Source organism: Nyctereutes procyonoides, unplaced genomic scaffold, assembly GCF_905146905.1.
Source record: "Nyctereutes procyonoides isolate TBG_1078 unplaced genomic scaffold, NYPRO_anot_genome, whole genome shotgun sequence".
NCBI lineage: Eukaryota > Metazoa > Chordata > Mammalia > Carnivora > Canidae > Nyctereutes > Nyctereutes procyonoides.
In genome coordinates, this window is record NW_026575120.1 from 36,846,763 (window position 1) to 36,867,878 (window position 21,116).

General features: G+C 38.0%; 1 protein-coding gene across 3 annotated transcripts in view; it reads right to left on the minus strand.

The window, feature by feature from the left end:
- TPK1 (thiamin pyrophosphokinase 1) overlaps positions 1–21,116 on the minus strand; it is a 316,037-nt gene that overhangs the window by 235,508 nt on the left and 59,413 nt on the right. For 2 of the 3 annotated variants that reach the window (XM_055335380.1, XM_055335381.1), the window contains exon 2: positions 16,786–16,857. In XM_055335380.1, coding sequence (XP_055191355.1) covers positions 16,786–16,857 — 72 coding nt within the window. Of the gene's footprint in view, positions 1–16,785; positions 16,858–21,116 lie in introns of those variants that run through there. The other variant, XM_055335382.1, reaches the window with a different exon arrangement.

The window sequence follows — 21,116 nt, forward strand, 5'->3', positions numbered from 1 at the left end:
TAATGGTCCACAACATGCACGGTGTTACGTGAGCACTTTTAAGAGATAAAAATCAAAGACCTTACCCTCAAAAAGTTAAACATCTACTCATGAAGACAGCAAACGTAAGGGTGAGGATATAAAGAAATGTTAAATACAGAAGTCTACAAAAGCCTAAGAAAGAGGAACTTGATCCTGTAGGCAATGGGGATATATGCAAAGCTTCTGCAAACGGAGAATAGATTAATCTAAAGATGGTATACAGAAGAGCTATCAATTGAAAATCCTCACTGGTAGGCAAATAATTCCTAGACCAACTACAACCAAGTAGGACAGGATAGTACCCAGAAGAGATTAGCTGGGGGCAGAAACGAGTAATGGCTAAGAACAAAGCATCATCATCAGAAAACTGGCAACACCTCCATACATCTCCAAGGTTGAAAAAAAGGCGGCAGGTGGGTATGGATGGCTTCCAAGAGTGAGCCTTAGTGAAAACCACAGAAGTCCTGATTTTAAGAGAAAGATAAGGTGGTTCCAAATGTGCTAAGAGACAAACACATAAATTTCCAGTAGAAAGCATATTTCAGGCTAATAATACAGCGAGCATCCGCTTAGCAATTTGAAAACAAATCTTAATCCAACAGTGAAAGTTAACAGCTAAAACAATCCTATTACATGTAGTTCCCCCTGGAAAAACTTCCATACCGTTTAATTAAAATTATCTATTGCTGTTCTCCAAGTATAATTGTAAAGCAAAATTGGGGAAGAGGTGATACAGTTAAAAAGCACTGCTTTATGTGTCGGCAGAGGTGGCAAAGGAGTTGGAAGCAGGGAAATACTGAAGGGAAAAATAAATACAGCCTCCACTTCTGACATTAATGTGTCCATTTAAAACCTTGATTCTTTCTTATGGTAGCTGTCTGTGCTGTGCTAATGAATTTAAATCTCAGGAAAAGTCCCTTGACTTTATTTGCTTCTATATAATGCTTATCTCCAAAAGCTCAAAGAAACATTTGTTCATTCATCCTTGTAAAATTTGTTCAGGAAAGATGCCATTTCCCGGAGGAAAAAAGAAAAAAAGAGAAATAAAGGAATTTTTGAAATTGGAAAATGTTCTCATCCAGACACGGGAATTTTGTTTTTGTTATCTTGGCATAGTGAGAAATATCTGCATTTCTCCCTTTACAAAATTGGTTATCTACAGACATATTTACTAAATAATCCTGGGTAAAAATATGTCTTTCAATTCTTTAATTTCCTTCAGTAGGATTAACATGATAGCTATTTTATTGGAGAAAGTTTCCAATAGTTACTTAAAAATAGTTTAAAATAGCAACTTATTATTTAAAGAGTTACTAAAAAAATTAAAATTACCATCATCTGTTATAATATCAAAAGTGCCAAAGTAAGATCTTAATCATGCCAAGTTGCAAGGGTAATAAATAAATGATGGGCAAGAATCATGCAAATTTGAAGAAGCCATTAGAAAAACAACTAATTTCATTAATATTAATTTTATTTTATTTTTTTATGGTGAAAAAATTTAGATTTATAGCCGGCTGGACTCAGTTTAGATGATCCCAATTTTGTTGGCAACATCCAAAGCATCATACTCAGGAGCCAGGCTAACATACGCTTTCTTCTCTCCATCAGGCCTGATCAAGGTGTTGACCTTGGCCACGTCAATGTCATAGAGCTTCTTCACAGCCTGTTTGATCTGGTGCTTATTGGCCTTGACATCCACAATGAACCCAAGTGTGTTGTTGTCTTCTATTTCTTCATGGCTGACTCAGTAGTTAAGGGGAACTTGATGATGGCATAGTGATCAAGCTTGTTTTCCTGGGGGCGCTCTTTCGAGGATACTTGGGCTGCCTTCAGAGATGCAGGGTCTTGGGTCGTTGGAATGCAGGTGACGTGCAGATCTTTTTTTTGTGACTGTGCACGCCTTTCAGCATCGCTTTCTTAGCTTTCAAAGCCTTTGCTCGGGCTTCGGCTTTGGGAGGGGCACGGGCTTCCTTCTTCGCCTTCGGCGCCATCTTCGTGAAAGGGATCTAATTAATATTAATTTTAAAAAAACATCTTTTTACTGGATTTATAAGAAGATGAAAACAGCAGTAAATATGGATTACTTTGTTTTGGAGCAGTGTCTCCTCACTTTTACTTAAGATACCAAAGCTGAAAAATGAGCATTTTGGAAAGACCAAACAAAATAAAGATGGTGATAGTAACCAATTACTCAGGCAAATATAATAACCTCCTCATCTGATGATCCTAATATCAATCAGACATCAGGTTAAGGCTGTCTTGATACATTCAAGAAAGAAAAACAATACAGACAATAACCAAAAGAAAGTTTGGTGATAAACATTCCCCTATATATATCTTTTAAGTTCATTCAATTTTATAATTTTTATTCCATAGTTGTAAATACTTGTTATATTTATCTTAGTAATGTTTCTTCACTTATTGTGCAAACATATTTCTTGGTTTGCATTAAAATAAGTTACAGAACTGTGTTGGTATCATTCATTAAACTGAAGAAACAAATGCAACTAATAATTTTTACTTTTGCTTAAGATACTACTTAAATTTACTGATGTGACACTATCCATGTACCACAAGGAATACATCGTCTTTTACTTTTGATTCAAAACTGAATATAAAACAGGTAAAATTAGTTATTTCATCATTTAAATTTTTTAAGACACCATCAATAACTGTATAATAATATAAAATTGTTTAAGAGAAACCCAAAATGCTCAGTAGGCACAAGTAAATTTTACATTATTTTAAAATTGAAATGCTAATGAAGTTGTTATCGATACTACACTGAAAATTTTTTTTAAGATTTAGTTATTCATGAGAGACAGAGAGAGAGAGAGAGAGGCAGAGACATAAACAGAGGGAGAAGCAGGCTCCATGCAGGGAGCCTGAGGTGGGACTCGATCCCGGGTCCCTAGGATCAGGCCCTGGGCTGAAGGTGGCGCTAAACCGCTGGGCCACAGGGGCTGCCCCCACTGAAACAAATATTAAATAATACATAAACACTTTCAGTTTGTTCCACTGTTTAACAAGTATAAAAATCTTCATATAAAATAATTAGTGACTATTTCTGATATAATAAGTACCATATAGTTAATATAACTAAAACCCACTTTAATGGCAAAAGATCTCTGAGTACCAAGACCAACATTCAAATGTGGATAGAGAAAAGAAATAGAATGCACAGAATCTTAACCAAGTTGTTTTCATACTGACTGAGAAGTTGTGAATCCTAAATGTCAAGCCCCCAAAAGTAAGATTAGCAGAAAAAAATTCTCATTTGCAGAGATTCACAGTTCATCAAAATTTGCTGTAACCAGAGGTTTGTTTTGTTTTGTTTTTAACAAAGAATACAGGTATTACATGGCTTAATCTTCCTTCTAGAAACTTAAGTGCGAGTTGAGGCTAATAAAGAATAAAATATACACATTCATACCACAACCTCAGTTTTGTTAAACTGAATGAATGGTAATGTCTCCAATTACCATAGAAGGCCTCTCAGGATTATGCTTAGCTACAATAGTTCATAGCTTGTGTGCTTATGGAGAGTTAACAGATGTCATAGACATGATAGAAAAACCATTTTCTGCAAGTAGGACCTCCAAACCATTTCCACACCACATTTGACTAAACATATGTAATGTCTTTAATACTGTTAAATATGACAAGATTACTTTCTATTTACAAAAAGAGAAAAAAGTCTGCCCATGTTGTCTATTTATTATTCTCCTCTGGAGGAAAGGAATATAGTTTCTTTAAAACCCAGAAAGCTGATACATCTTGATTTGTTGTTATACTCTGAGAACATAAACAATTCGCCTCTCCAAGAAAATAGTAGGAAGTTATTAAAGCATGCTTATAATTTGATCAGGAAAAAAAAATGCTGGTTTTAGACTAACTTGTAACATTCACATGTTATACTTTTGCTTGGTTATGTAAGACAAGATAAAAAGGGAACAAATAGAATGCAAGTTATTATGGAGGCACTGCTAAAAAACGTCCCTTAAAAACTAGAAACAGTATTCCATGGGTAAGTAACATCATGACAACTGACAATACTCCTATCCTATTTCCAACAAGAGATGGTATTTTATTCAACTAATGAGAGTTTTGGAGCATAGTCCTCAGAGGCCTAATTGAATGCTAGGATTAAAAGCATATTTTCTCTAAGTCTTTGATTTGGTAGTAATTGATATTTAAAAAATTAAAAAGTAAGAAAAAACAAAACCAATAGTCCTGTCTACATAATCAAAGCAAAGGAGAATGTGGTAAATTTAAGCAAATGACACGGATAAGTCATATAGTAAATGAAAACAAATCTACTGGATTACATAAATATAGAGTTGTTGAAGATGGCATATTTTTATTTCTCAAGATCCCTAATTTTTTTTCTTTTTTAAGATTTATTTATCCATGAGAGACACAGAGAGAGAGAGAGAGAGAGAGAGAGAGAGAGAGAGACAGACAGACACAGGCAGAGGGAGAAGCAGGCTCCATGCAGGGAGCCCGACATGGGACTCGATCCCAGGACTCCAGGATCATGCCCTGGACTGAAGGCAGGCGCCAAACTGCTGAGCCACCCAGGGATCCCCAAGATCCCTGAATTTTCTATGTACAATCATATTCATACAAATGTTAGTCTATATTTATCTTTTCTCCTCCCTCTGAAGTGACAAATCCAGCCTATTTCCATCAAGTATAAAGATATTGCCCCTTCTATTATTTCTGCAATATTCTATATGCTGCTGAACAGGAATAATGCACAGTGCTGTGCATGACGAGTGAGTGCCAGTGGAACCCCAGGGAGAGCACCAAAATCACCACATGCATCATTATAAACAACATGTAAAAAGTAATCATTAAGCAAAAAGACTGGCTTGGTTTGTAACCAGTGATAAGTTATATATTCAATAAATACCTGTCCAATGAATGATCCAGGCTGATAATGTTAAGTACATTTGAAATAATATTACCAATCTATTTTTTTAACATAACCAAAAGCTGCTGATGGCTGAAAAAAATTCATTGTACCTTATTTATCCTCTATTGTCTCTGTTGTGAACTTTCAAGAACATCCCAAAAACATAATCACATTACTGAGCAAGCAAAATACTCCTGTGTTCTTAAAGGGAATGATGGACTACAGGAGGGGATAGTGCATTTTTTGACAGTTTGATCTTCAGCATAAAATTATACAATTTAATTTAATGGCAGAATCATGGTCTCAAAAACAAATATTCTGGATAATTCTATTATTTTCCCATTAACACCCACTACCTTGAAATATGTTTTACACATTGATCACTTACCTATAAATTTCAACTGCAAGGTGAAAGAATTTAAAACATTTTATAACGCTCAATTCTTACAGTCATTCATTTATTACTTATTGGGAGGAAATAAGTACCACCACTGGTATTTTTCCCGTTTTCACTACTAAGTTACATAGAAAGAAGAGACGCAGGTAACTTCTAAAAGATGAAAATTTGGCAAAAATATCTTGGCTGATTTTTCACTAACCCACATCATTCACCATCCTTGGACAGTCTGCTGAATCATTTTTCCAGTACAGCTACATCAATGAGTCTATTCACCTCACAAAAACTACCCAAGTGTGTGTGTGTGTGTGTGTGTGTGTGTGTGTGTGTGTATGGGGGAAGGGGGAGGCAGGAATTGAGAGTGAAGAAAGGTGAGATATTTTTCTAAAGTACCTATTATGATAGTCATCACAGAGAGAGAGAGAGAGAGAGAGAGAGAGAGGCAGAGACATAGGCAGAGGGAGAAGCAGGCTCCATGCAGGGAGCCCGACGTGGGACTCGATCCTGGGTCTCCAGGATCACGCCCTGGGCCAAAGGCAGGCGCTAAATCCCTGCAGGGAGCCTGATGCAGGACTGGATCCCAGAATCACGACCTGAGTCAAAGGCAGATGCTCAGTCACTGAGCCACCCAGGTGCCTCGACTATCTCCAAATATCATCACACTGGGGACTCTACAGATGATTTGGGGGAAAACAAATCAGTCCCTAACAGTAATACACTTTACAGTGACAATTCTGACATGTACGTTGGGAATGGGTACATCAGACACTAGATTATAAGTACTTTAAGAAAAAGGTCTGTGTCTTTCTCACCGGTATTCCAGTTTTTGCACATCACTTGATACAGACCATGCTCAAAAAAAATACGGATTAAAAAACAAAATAATGTAAGAGTTTTTTGCCTTTTAGTAAACATATTAGAAAATGTAATGCTGTGAAGGTTGGTCTTTAAAAATGACCTTTCTTTAGAATACCAAGTGTAGCAGTTTACATAAAGGACCATGAATTAGGAAGTACAGTAGATTTATGAATGTATTTCAAATATATTTTTAAAGATTTATTTTAGAGAGAGAGAAAGAACATGAGTGTGGAGAGGGGTAGAGGGAGAGAATCTCAAGCCAACTCCTACTGAGTATAGAGCCCCGACACGCAACTCCATCTCACAACCCAGGAGATCATGACCTGAGCCAAAATCATGAGTTGAGGGATCCCTGGGTGGCGCAGTGGTTTAGCGCCTGCCTTTGGCCCAGGGCACAATCCTGGAGACCCGGGATTGAATCCCACGTCGGGCTCCCAGTGCATGGAGCCTGCTTCTCCCTCTGCCTATGTCTCTGTCTCTCTCTCTCTCTCTCTCTCTCTCTCTCTCATAAAAAAAAAAGAAATACTTTCTAAAAACAAACAAACAAACAAAATCATTAGTTGGACACTTAACTGAGCCACCCAGGTGCACCCCCCAGATGTATTTCAAATATCAAGTACTGAAACTGTGTTACAAATTATGTTATTATGGTTACTAGAATAACACAAAGCTTAGGAGGGAATCTTGGGAATGAAAATAACAGAGGTCTTTAGTATCTGATAATATTTGTATTATAATACCCAGGATGATAAAAGATCTCTTTCAATAGAAATGGACCATCATCTTGGAGATCGGAGTGGTAAAATTAGGTCTCCGGTCTCATATCAAACAAAACGGATTTTGTGCTATGCCACTAATATACTGAAATGTCTTCTATATCAAATAATCTTTTTGTAGTCTCCCAAATGTTTCTGTATGACTGGACAGATCTTTTCTGCCAGCCTTATTTACAGGGACCACAGCTTGTACATAACTGTTTTACTTAATGGACCTGAACGAAGTATGCAAATTGCTCATTGGATCTTTGGCTCAATGTTCACTTAAATGTGCTCAAAGCATAAGTTCTGCGAAACACTAAGCACAGAAAATGACACAAATGGTGTCAATTTGGTAGTTCAATAAACTGTGATAAGCGTAACTATTACAGGATTCTTAAGTCTAATGACTAAGCTACTCATTACTAGAACAGATGCCTCCCAGATCATCCTAACTAAAATCTGAAAACCTAAAGCCTAGCATTTTCCCAGACAGCATTCTGCTAGGCCTTTGCCCCAATATACTCAAGTAACGAAAATGTACATGCTATTTTACCTATCCAGGTAGTCATAAGCAGCTTATACCTAAAAGTTAAACTCATAATTAACTATTTAGATCGCAATGAAGCCTTACTAGAAGGTGTCACTATTTCCATCAAGAATCTGCCATTAAATGATTCACACTGTTCAGTTCTACTGAATGTGTTCAAAAAATAGAATATTTCCTCTTGTAGTAGCTTAAACAAATGTTTTGCCCTAAGATCTTCTCCTCTGGTGCCCCATTCAGGTTGGCTAAATATCACCAGTGAACGCTAGCCATGGAAAGAATGTGGACCAGATTTTCTCTCAGCTAAACGGGTCTTCCAGTGAGGTGGTAAAGAACCCGTTGGTTAGACCCTCTCACTATCGTTTTGCCTCCCAGTGGCAGCTTCTTCCCAAAGATTCCAAGCAGCTATTCTTGTAAAACTAAAAGCTCAGAGAGGCTCAGCTTCCCCCAAAGACTAATACTACAGAAGAGTTCAAGTTAGTTTTTAATCTATAATTATATACAAATACTAACCAATGGAAATGTTCGACTCCTCTATATTCGATTAAATAAACTTCCAGATGTAGCTGGCCTTGAAACACCCTCTTACAAGGGAGAAGCCACTAAGCAAAGTAGGACAAACACTTAATACACACAGAGACACTAATATTTATCTACCACACAACAGTATATAGGGTTTAAAGTAGGATCTGGGTAAAAATAAATGCTTCTAGATTCTGAAGGGCACAACACATGATACAATGGGGTAGAAAATGTCAACTCCACCATGTTTCTCTGGTGGCTTCTCCAGCGTGTTCTTTCAGAAGTCTTTCACACTAAATGGATTAGCTGTATTCTGAACTGAAATGAGAAAAACCACCACAGAGAAACCTTTATTTCTCATTACAGACTGCTGGGAATTGCTGATGAACATGGCAAATCTGCATTTCAGGGAAGGCCACCTAACTCCCGAGTACCTTGATCTAAAGAATAGAAAGGAAAGAAATGCAGTATGTTGCATTTGCCCCTGGAGAGTTATCCAGAGGGGATGTTCTACTGATGTGTTCTAGGCTTTACCCCATCTAGTTAGCATAGAACTAGAATTCTTTGGGACTTTTTTCCTTGTACTTTGTTTCACCAAGGATACCACACTACAAAGGCTGCAGCTCAGTCTCCCGAGCAAGGGTAACTATCAACAACATGCTCATACAGCTCTCATTAACCACACATCAGGATCACTCCAGTGAGGCTTAACATCAGGCAAAAGAAAGCTTACGTGTGCACACAGATACAAGAAAATATTAAACATGGAGTAAATGTCAGTAGTTTTTATATGCATATTATATATAAAACATAAGTAGCTTTGCTAACCTGGAAGCCATTTTCTGGTCACATCTAAAAATGACATACTAGGGGCACCTAAGTGGCACAGTCAGTTAAGCATGCAACTCTTAGCTTCGGCTCAGGCTGTGATATCAGGGTCCTGAAATAGAGTCCAGCATTGGGCTCCATGCTGAGCACAGAGTCTGCTTAAAGACTCTCTCTCCCTCTGCCCCACTTCTCTGTGTGCACATGCTCTCTTTCTCAAATAAATAAATCTAAAAACAAAACAAAACAAAACTGATCTACTAAATAGGACACAGACCTTAGTGGCATAAACAATGAAGTCCAACAGGCAGTTAAAATGCCTACACTACCTGCCATGAAGCATACAGAATCATATGGCCTGGCACTCATCATCTTAGGGGCATTTTCTTATTTGGTAATAACATTTCATCTATTACCCTGATATTGAAAAATCAATATCAAATGTATTTTATTGAATGTATTACATTATTCAAATACATTTGAATAAAATATCAAATGTATTTTATTGAAAAATACATATGAAAATAATTTCATAGGAAATAGTTAAAAAGGCAAAAATCTAAGCATGAAACAATAAGGAGAATAGTAAATAGTTACTAGAAACTGATTTTTTTTCATTACAAACCATGATGTTTTAAATTTTTATAATGCACACATATTTCTATAATTAAAGATGGAAATTTAAGAAAAAATCATTTATATATCACAAAAATAAAGTTAATCTACAGTTTTCATAAAATTATTTTAAAGCTTTAAGAGTATTATAATAAGAATATATGATAAATCTCTTTGGACACTAATGTCAAAAGATAGGAGTACTGCTGAACTGCATAATTTTCTACTCTTGTAAAGAACAGAAGATGTACTTTACCATAATAATTTAATGAATAAAGAGGATATACTCCAATGACACATGTTAGCACCTCAACCATCAAAGGCATAAAATCATAGAGGCAAAAGGTGATACATTTGCACATGAGCTATGTGGAAAGAACAAGAGATTAATGAAAACTTCAGTTCTAACTAGTTGTACAAGGAAATACAAAATAAGAATCTGGGAGTCAGAGAGCAGAGGGGGAAAGAAATGAGTGATAGAGTTCAAGTTTAGCAGAAGCCGACTTCTACATCATTTAAAACCAAGGCTGAGGACCAAAGAATCAGAAGAGAGAGCAACAGAGATCCCCTGTGCATGTACCTGCTCTTGGGCTCCCAACAGGGCAGGAGGATTTCCAGGATCTCAAAAGCATTAAAGATCAACAATGGCCCCAGAAATTGCCAACATGACCTACAATCACTACCCTCCGAGGCTAGTCTCACAGAAGAGAAGAGAAAACACCCTCAGGCAAAGCATTTTGTATCCATTTTCAAGGTGCTTTTCCTCAAGGATGGATAAGGTGACATTTATAAGTAATAGAAAAACAATACAAATGCTAAGAAAATGATCACTCTACCTAGGTAAGGTAAGGGAACCTTCCTTCACCAGAGGCAGCACTGGTGCTGGACTTTAAAGCATGAGAGGATGTTTGCAAAATGAATAAATAATAATCTAGGCTATGTACAAAAAAGGAACAAATGTCCACTTTTTTTAATCAACCATTAAACAAGCACAAAGAAATAGCTGTGAGATAGGAGGCCTGAGAGAAAACAAAACACAGTGTATGTAGAAACTCCTTAAAAAAAAAAAAAAAAAGGACCAGGACTAGCCCTTCCAGAGACAGCTATAATAGAAGCATTAAGGTAATTTAAAAAAAAAAAAAATTTTTTTAAGACACATTTATTCAGTGTCATGATCAGACTATTACATTTAGCAATCAACAGCATGGGTGCAAAAAAAAAAAAAATCCACATTAAAACCCTTTGTTGGAATGCTTTACACTTTCCACAGAACAGAAACTAAAATAACCTGTTATACAATTAGTCACAAATACAGTCCTCGAGTTTTTTGCCCATACACATGAGTATTGTTTAAAACATGCCTTCTTTGTAGCAGCTAGGCCCTGCCACCACTGTGCTTGGCTGAGTTCACAAATCTGTTGTAACCTGTAGCTTCCCTGTCACTTCTCCGGCTCTCCCCTCCTGCTAAGCTTTGTTTCCTGGCAGTAATTAAAACTTTCTGCCACTGCCATAGCTTCTGCTGCTGACCGAACGGCCATAGCCACCTTGGTTTCATGGTTTGACAAAGTATTGGCCTCTACCACCACAGGGGCCAGAGCTTCTGCCTCCAAAATTTTCTCCTTTCATGGGTCCAAAATTTGAGGATTATTGTAATCGCTAAAATCGTTATAGCTTCCGCCACCTCCAAAGTTGCTTCCGTCATTACCAAATCCGTTATAGCCATCCCCACTGCCACCGTATCCACCACCACATCGACTGCCACCAAAGCCACCTCCACCACTGAAGTTTCCTCCACGACCACCACCAAAGTTGTCATTCCCACCAAAACCACCTCCACGACCACCACCAAAGTTTCCAGAACCACTTAAGTCTCTTGAGTGGACGAAGCACTAGCCATCTCTTGCTTCCATAGGGCTTTCCTTACTTCACAGTTGTGGCCATTCACAGTATGGTATTTTTGAATGACAATCTTGTCTACAGAGTCGTGGTCGTCAAAGGTCACAAAAGCAAAACCTTTTTGCCACTGCCTTGGTCAGTCATGATCTCAATCACTTCAATTTTCCCATACTGTTCAAAATAATCTCTTAGATGATGTTCTTCAGTGTCTTCTTTAATGCCACCAACAAAAATCTTTTTCACAGTTAAGTGGGCACCAGGTCTTTGAGAATCTTCTCGGGAGACAGCCCTCTTTGGTTCCAAGACTCTTCCGTCCACCTTGTGTGTGGCCGAGCGTTCATGGCTGCGTCCACCTCCTCCACAGTGGCGTACATGAGGAACCCAAAGCCTCTGGAGTGCTTGGTATTGGGGTCTCTCATTACCACACAGTCCGTAAGCGTCCCTCATTGCTCAAAATGGCTCCCCAGACTCTCTTCGGTTGTTTCGAAGCTCAAACCTCCAATGAAGAGCTTCCACAGCTGCTCAGGCTCTTTGGGAGACTGACTTAGACGTGACGGCAGTGGGAAGGGAGACTTTAACGATGCTTACTCGGCGGCGTCCAGGGGCCAGTAATTTTAAAATTTTAAGGTAATTATCAAAAAACATCTTTCCATGGAAATCCCTCTAATAGGGATAAAGTATACTAATAGATGTAGTAAGAATAAAACAAGTGATTGATACCACGTATGTTAAAGCAAACCAATCAGTCTACACCTAAAAATAGCATGTTTTCAATTTCTCTTATTTTGAAAATAATCCCACTGGACACCAGAAATGAGGTAGAGATCCCACTGAATAGAAAAATGGGAATAGAAGAAAAAAAAAGAACCTTACATAATATAGATTTTCTAATCTTGGGTGAGCTCAACTTCAAATAACCAGTTAAAAGGAGGTTACCAATTCCTAGCATACACAGTTTATAAAGGAAAGGAGTAATACAACAAAACTGTCAAAGCAAGGTTCTTTACAGCAGACTTCTACATCATTTAAAACTTAAAACTGGGAAGCCTGGGTGGCTCAGCGGTTGAGCATCTGCCTGTGGCTCAGGTCATGATCCAGGCCTCCTGGGATCCAGTCCCACGTTGGGCTCCCCATGGGGAGCCTGCTTCTCCCTCTGCCTGTGTCTCTGTCTCTCTCCCTGTGTCTCTCATGAATAAATAAATAAAATCTTTTTAAAAAATTTAAAACTGATGGCAATACTAATTACTAGCACGAGATCAGTTTAATTAGTAAAGCAAGTCAGGATTCTATTAAAAACTTATTTATATAAGGTGTTTTTATTTAAAAAAAGAAAGCATAAGGCATACAAACATGACCAAAGTACAATCAAATACTATGATAATTTCAGGTACTTAAGAAACAAAGATGAGCGAGCTTATTCTAAGGACTTGTGACTCTCAGAGCATCTGAGCTGCCTTCATGAGGAAACACCTCATGAAGCATAGTTAGTCTATGCTCCCCTAACTCAACTGTAGCCACCTGAGAGCCCACCATTACATCCCAGCTTTGGACGCAAGGCCTGACCTAGAATGTCCTCAGCAAGCATCAGTTACAAATGAACCAGAAGGGAAAACACTGATGCTATAAAATCAAAGCGTTGTTTCTATTTCCATTCATGTATGCTTCGTGGGCATCCTCCTTTTAACCTCAAAGACCTGCCTGATTTGTCAAAATGTTTTCAACTTTTTAAAGCCTCCTTGGAAATGAACCAGATACAGTGCTCATACCCTGGCATGATCTGAAGGTTACCAGAGAACTGAAAAAAGAGAAATCAAGTGATAAAAACCAACTGCTTTTAAAGGAAAAGAGTGTCACACTGTAGATAAGTACCTGGCATCAGTGTAATCTGATAATCTATTCATAATCTAATTCCCATGGCCACCATGTTCTATGGATCAAATGGAAAAGACAAAAAAGCCATGAACTCACATTAAAAATGAAGATATACGTTAAGAAGTCAAATGCCTAGAAACCTGATATATGGTCCATCTAAAACCTCATCCCAGGTAAGTGAATGTCAGATTTTTTATTAGTTTTTGTTCTTTTAATTTTATGTAATTCAGAGTTCTCCTATTACCTTTGAAGGTCCTGATAAGCATAGTGACCCCAAGGAGAGAATAACTGATCTGCACAAGATATAAGTAGAATCCTTCAAATACAGACATTCCAATTTTTCTCTACTTATCACATATTTCAGGGTGACAGAGACATTTACTGGAAGAGAAAGACTCAAAAAAAAAAAAAGTTAAGAAATCTGAGAGCAGTATCTTTTCACAAATGCCAATAACCTCTGGTAGTTACAGAAAAGTTAGATACTGGCTACTGTCCTATCCGCCTTTTCCTCTACCTACCTACATACTTGTTTTATATCTCCAGATTAAATTAAGTACACAAACTGCTGGGACAGGCAGGGATTAAAACTGACCAAGACCTATAACCAAGAAAAATCACTGAAATTTCATGAGGTATTAAAGAGAAAATACATTTAAAATCTTCTCTAGTTTTAATCTCCCTTGAATCCCTTCTCGAGTCATTTAAAATAATTGCATAATACATCAAGTAAACATTGCAAAACTAATAAACCTTCAAAATAGTCTTTCCCCTTAAAGAAATCTCAGGAAATACCTACTTTCCGGAAGTCTTCAGGTAAGTTAAATCATCGATTTTATATAAAAGACTTACACATGTATAACAGCCTTCGAATTTGTCTGTGTTTTGATATAATAGCCTGGGTTTCACCCCATGATTTCTGATCTTCACAAATCTTTAGATTTGTTACAGAAAGTTACAGAAAATGTCCCACATTCAGGACAAAGAGGAGCAGGCACGCTGCCTCTGGCCCTTGCTCAAATCCCAAGCCACAATACTGCCTTCCGTCCCAGGCCCTTCTGAAGGCTGCTCTATACTTTTTTGTAGACTGCTGTCTTTTGTTAACATCAGCAACTCAAGCTCAGAGTTTCCCTATTTTTTTTTCTTTTTATTTGTTTGGTTTTTGTTTTCTCTTTTCAAATTTTTATTTAAATTCCAGTTAACATACAGTGCAATATTAGTTTCAGGAGTAGAATTCCATGATTCATACAACCACCAATGCTCATCAAAACAAGTGTCAATACCTCCTCCTCAATATCCAATTTTTTAAGAAGATGTATTTATTTTAGAGACAGCATGCATGCATACATGTAAGGGGAGGGGCAGAGGGAGACCAAGGGAGAATCTTAAGCGGAATCCCTGCTGAGTGTGGATCCTGATGCAGGACTCAATGTCACAGCACTGAGATCATGACCTGAGCCAAATCCATATAACCAACTGAGCCACCCAGGTGCCCAATACCCATTTTTTTTTTTTTTTTACTTTTTACTTTTACTTAGAAGACGAGCAACACAAAACAGGACACTACAAACAAAAAATCACAGCTTCTTTGTGAGAATCACAAAAACCCTATTCTATCTTTCCTCAGTACTTATTAACAGTTCCACTCTTTACAATGGTTAATGGTTCCAGAGAGCCAAGAATTATCCTGGAGATATATATGAAAACACATATAGATAACCTAAAGAAAAGTTCTTTTGGAAATGAGATTTATCTAACCATTTCACTCCATGTTACTCTTAGATACCTATAGTTCTTTCCATGTATACAGACTGACCTAGCATTCATTTCTTACACAAATTAAATAGTTGGTGTGTGTCCAGCGTGAAACTTTTCTGAATCAAATTCATTGCAGGAAACTAATGCAATGAGAAACTTCAGTCAGCTAAAAAAATCTACATTATTTCACACTATGGACAAAATAGGACCCTTCACCCCTCTGAAATGAGACTTCCTACATGTGGTTTTCCTCACCCAAGATTTCCAGCAGTTCCTGTCAATGGTTATTTTGTTTATTTTTAAGATGTGCGATAAAACACAGCTGTTCACACACTCTCCTAAAAATATAATAAAACCTGATAATGAGTTCAGCTACAAAAGATGTGCCTAACCAGGATCCCTGGGTGGCTCAGCGGTTTAGCTCCTGCCTTTGGCCCAGGGCGCGATCCTGGAGACTCGGAATCGAATCCCACGTCAGGCTCCCAGTGCATGGAGCCTGCTTCTCCCTCTGCCTATGTCTCTGCCTCTCTCTCTCTCTCTCTCTCTCTATCATAAATAAATAAAAATTAAAAAAAAAGATGTGCCTAACCAGTTTACTTTGGTATTAATTAGCAATATGAATCATATTAAATTCACTCTTTCACTGGTTATAATTACTAAGCAATTACGTGCCAGACACAGCACTAGGCACTGAACTGACAACAAAAAGACCTTTCTGATGGCACCTGAATGCCTAATTACAAGCAAGTGAGTTCTATGACAGTGAAGTTACTGATTAAATAACTTTCCAACTTTCAGTAGAACAATGTGACATTTTCAGTTGGCTAAACTTAGAATAAAGAGTTTTCATGGTAATCACATAGGACAATAAAAATTCATTATACAAAATCATCCATAATGATCTATTCCCTCTTAGTATCACAACTACTTCTGTCTGCAGATGTGAGCCTACTGACAGAACAGGTTTGCATTAGAAGACACATAACCTTGATGCTGAGAATATTAAAGATTTCTACAATAAGAGAATCATCTGGAATATGCATCAATATATCAAGAATCACGTTCTTCTGCCTATCTAATTTGGCTTAAAATTTACATTGCTAACCTTAACATAAGTATCCCCTTTGAAAAAAGCTCAAGATTTCATGGAAAAGCTGAGGTTCAAAACAGCAAATGATACTTTTTTTTCAAAACAGCAAATGATATTTAATACTATTTTCTAGCCTAGAGCTAATGCTATAAAAACGAAAGGATAATGTAAAAAAAAAAAAAAAAAAAGCAGTTAATAAAGCCTGTTTCTTACAGGAAAACTCACAGAAGTATTAATTCTGCAAAACTACTGCATGTTTATATTTTTCAGCATCCCTAGAGATTCTAGTATATTGTTAGTCTCTCTCTCTCTCTCTCTCTTTTTTTTTTTTTTTTAATTTTGCAAATCTGGTCACCCTGCAGATATCTCATTGTTGGATGCTAGGATGAGTGAGGCTAGAATGATGCTTTTTATTGTGGCTTTTTATTTACACTTCAACAAACAGTGAGTACTCAGGATGAACTACATAGTGGATCTGAAATACAGAGTAGTGATGCTACATTGTAATTCTGTCCTTGGGGGTCCATGCTGTGGAAACCACCCATAGAAACTGCTTAGCATAAAGGCAGACACATTCACCTGATAATTCAATAATTAAATTACTTTAAGCTCCACTTTTTGGTATTGTAGTTAGATTCTGGAATATTTAGTAGTTTTATTATCCTAAATATATTAAGAAAGTAAGGAAATACAAACACTAATTAAGATTACCTTTGCTCCAAAGATGGCGAACACATTTGTCCAGAGGCTGATTTAGAACGACAAGGCAGTATTTCAACTTCCCTATGAAAAAAAAAAAAAGTGAAATAAGTAGGTGAATGGAGTCAGAGGCCTCTGTTACCCTCATCTGAGTCTGGAAACATTTTACTAATCCAGATTTTCCATCTCCAGAGCTAAATTTCAACCACAGCTAATTTCTCATACCTTAATTTTAAAAGACACCAATATTTAACTACATCTACTTTATTCAATATGTCTGTCGCATTGCTATATTGCTGAGGAATTGATTAAAAAAACAATTTATCATAAAAACAATTGGGGAAGCTTCTTTTTATAGGGGGTGAGGGGCATCCACTCCTTTGACACAACTCTTCTGTCTGTCTGGTCCGACATCATCCTGACATTACTTACCAACCAGTAGGGCCTGGAGGACACGTGTTTTTACACTCATTCTCATTTATTCACATTCTCTCTCCTCCCCATACAAAATTTTGTCTGTGTATGCAGAGAATCCCACTAGCTCTTTTCATGGCTCTTTTATTCCAAGTTTTTAGATGACACTCAAAAAAATGAAGACACTCAAAAGACAGAGAAAAGTTACTTCTCTAACAATCATTTCAAGCCCTTTATTATGTACTAAAAATAGTGCAAAGCAAAATGCAATCAGGCTGTTGAAAACCTGTCATTCAGCTCAGTCCAAGCACTCCTTTTCATTTATGGAAGAGAAATGTTTGTTTGGTGATAAGAAAAATTAATTTTTTAAGCAATCTCAGTGTTAGAAATGGAACAAGATAAGGAAATGAAAAGGGGATGCCATCATCCACAGCACACATTCTTAAGTGCTGATTATACAGCAGGCGCTGAGAGTACAAAGAGAAATAAGATTACAGAGTATCTGTGAGATAAACATTTATAATGAAGAGGATTTATTCTACAGTACAACAGAAGTATATGAAGAGGAGCAGGTAATACAGAGATGAGTGTGGCAGGAGTTCAAAGCCCGGAAAGTCAATAAGGCCTGGTGTCACCCTAGAGATCTTTGTGAAATGAAGATTTTTGAACTTGATTTTTCCTTAAAAGGAAAAAAAAAGAAGTTGGAAAGAATAAAGGAACAGGCATTCCAGACAAGGAAAGCACCACACAGGAAATTGCTATCCTTTGCCATTAGGGTTACTACCATGCAGTTGCAGAAGCAATGCCCTAATGACAGGAACCCAAGACACAAGACCAACAACAGAGACTTCAGACACAGTGTTTAAATAGAGAAGTGTAAATTGTGACATCCAGGAAGGATTTAAAAGGGATGCAGAAATGAGTAGTAAAAGCAATCTGTGTCTATTTGGTAATCACGCATACAGAGATAATAGCCAAGGTCAGAGAGCAGCCCAGAAGCTAAGATACTGCAAAGAAAGGGTAGAGACAAAAGAACAAAGGATGAAAGCAACACCATACTGTTTTGCTCACCACTACAGAGCTGAAGGACAGCAACAAAGGAAATGCAGAAGGAAAAGCCAGAAAGGTACAAGAGCCAAGAGCGAGCACCCCTCCCGGAATGCGCTGTCAATAACACAGCTCGCTGCAGAGATGTCGCAGAGACTAAACAACCAGAAGAGGCCAACGAGGAGGGGCAATCTCAAAGCAAAACCTGAAAAGTCACAGAGGGAGCCTCAAGACAGGGAGGAGAACAAGGAGTTAGTAAACCAGGAGGCGGATGCCTCTTCCTAAAAAATAAAAAGTGAACTCTGAGAAATGCAGGGGAAATGGCAGCAAAGTCGGGAGAAGGCTCTTTAAATATAGGAACAATCTTAAATTTTGGAGAGAAGGAAGAGGAAGAAAGGCCGGGATTCATTCATTCATTCAAGCAGGCTTTTATATAGGGCACAAATTACTCCTGTTCAGGCACTGCTGAGCTTCTGGCCCTACTCAGACTTACATCCTATTGACGAAAACAGGTACTGGGATCGAGGGACATGAACACATGTAGGACACACAGAACTCAGGCAGAGGTGGAGTGTGGCTGATTTATTTACATGTAAACAAAAACAAGGTGAGAATATGGAATTACAGTACAATGTGAACAACTTTACAACAACCACTGTAAGAAGTGGATTACAAAAGATGGCAGGACACACCTTTACAACTACAAATTCATTTAGAGTTAACTAGCAAATAAAGGACGTCAGAGCCATCTGATTTCAGGACTCTTCCCACTAATTCTGGAGAAGGGAAGCAGGAGTAGGCATAAACAAGTCAAAACAGCGAGGACAAGAGGTTTGAGAGTTGGCAAAAATCACTTATCAAGAGGTAAAGGCAACCTAGGATGCTCCTTCGGGGGGCATGACTGAATGACTGTGGCAGAGACCAGCAACTGCCTCAGGATATTCTTTTTCTTCTTCAACAACAGAATCTTGAGGGGGTTTTTCATTTTGTTTCATTTTTGGCTTTTACTTTGTTTTGCTCTCTGTTTTTTGTTTTACTGGGCACATTACTGTCCAGATGAAAAACTATATATCCCAGACCTTTGTAGCTAAATGTAGTTTTTAGATTAAGCCTGGCCAAAGAGACGTGTATTAGACCTTATTTATAAGTTACTTGCAGGGAGTCTCCTTAAAATGGAAGGGGCTCGATCCTCTACTTCTTTTCTTCCTCCATCCTGCCAGCTGGATCTAGGATTGAGGAACTGCTGAATAAAATTTGGGCAGCCACCTAGGATGATCAAAACTGTTGTGCCCAAGATCGCGAATCCGAGAAACCACCAAGGAGCCGACACAGATGCAAGTGCACGAGGGTTTATTTACAAGCTCGAGCTTGGGTCCAAGTGTACCCGACACAGGGGAGCAGGGACTTGGACCCCGAGGTGGGTTTCAGCTTAGTTTTAAGGGCTGGTCTAGGGGAATTCCAGAAGGGGGGGAGCAATTCCTCAAGTTCTGTTTACATTCTGATATGGGGCCTTCAAGGGCATTGAGCTCTGTTCTCATTCTAATAGGGGCTTCCTGCCCTTGGCTTGGCCTCTGTTCTTATTCTAATATGGGGCTTTCTAGGCCATTAAGCTGTAAGCTGTTTTCTTCCTGTAACTGAAGTAAGGTAAAGTTCAGCTCTTATTCACAGGGGCCTGGGACGGCTGTACTTGTCATAACACTGAACTTAAAGTGGAATGGCCTTCATTTTCTCGGCCTCCACAAAAATAAGAGGAACAGCCTGAAGGAGCCTGGGTCCCCCATGACTCCATGAAACCTCCATTCCACCACTTCAATGCCTGCTTACAGACTTCTTTTCTGTGAAAAAAACTAAACTTCTATCTTAAGTCACTATTACTTGGGGTTCCCCTACTCTATAGAGAGAAACTACGTGTTAATGCAGTGATCAGGCTGGGTCAAGCTGCAACAATCTACATAGGAATTGGAAGAGGCACAAGCATGCATCAAAATGCAGGAAGGGAAACTTTAACCCATTCATTCAGCATGGACAGAACATCAATACAGGACATTTGTAGCCTGGGGGCAGCACCTGGGTGGCTCAGTTGGTTAAGTATCCAACTCGATGTTAGCTTAGGTTGTGATCTCAGGGCGGTCACATCGAACCCCCTTCCCCCAGGACTCTGTGCTGCCTGGGGGGGGGGGGGCAAGGAAGTCTGCTTAATATTTTCTCCCTGTCTCTCTCCCTACTACTTGCCTCCCTTACTAATAAATAATTTAAAAAAAAAATTCATAGCTTGACACATGGTAAGTGTTCAATATAATGTTAATGGCAAAGAGGTAATAATTTGGATAAATCAATGGTCCTTTAATATATTTGACAAGGTCTGCACTGCTAAAAAAGGCATTCAACAATATGATACGTATATTTAAATGAAGGAATGAAACTGCCTTCTGTCACAGATTCTTTGATATGTAAACTCAGCATTTTTGTGGCTCAAAGAGCAATGTGATGAGGGAGAATGGAACAGCTTTATTATCCACACTATTGCTCCTCTAAACCAAAACCTTCATGAAGGTAACACCTGGGAAGGCATTTTTGAAAAGAATGATGCGGTTTAAAATTAGTAAATCTTAACCGTGCCATACGTTAAGTCATTAATGATCAAGAATTAACTACTTCACCAATTTCTATATATAACATTTATGTTAAGCTTGTTCTATCTAGGTACTAGGAACTGATGTCCTTTCCTTTTTTCATCTAGTCTCCTCTGGAATTTTAACTTGATGAAATCAGTTTGGCATTCATTTCACACTCAAAGCCCTCATGATTATTAATCCATAGGTTGCAGAAAAAGTAGCATCCAAACTACCTATTGTAACCGAACAGTTTATGGCAGTATACTT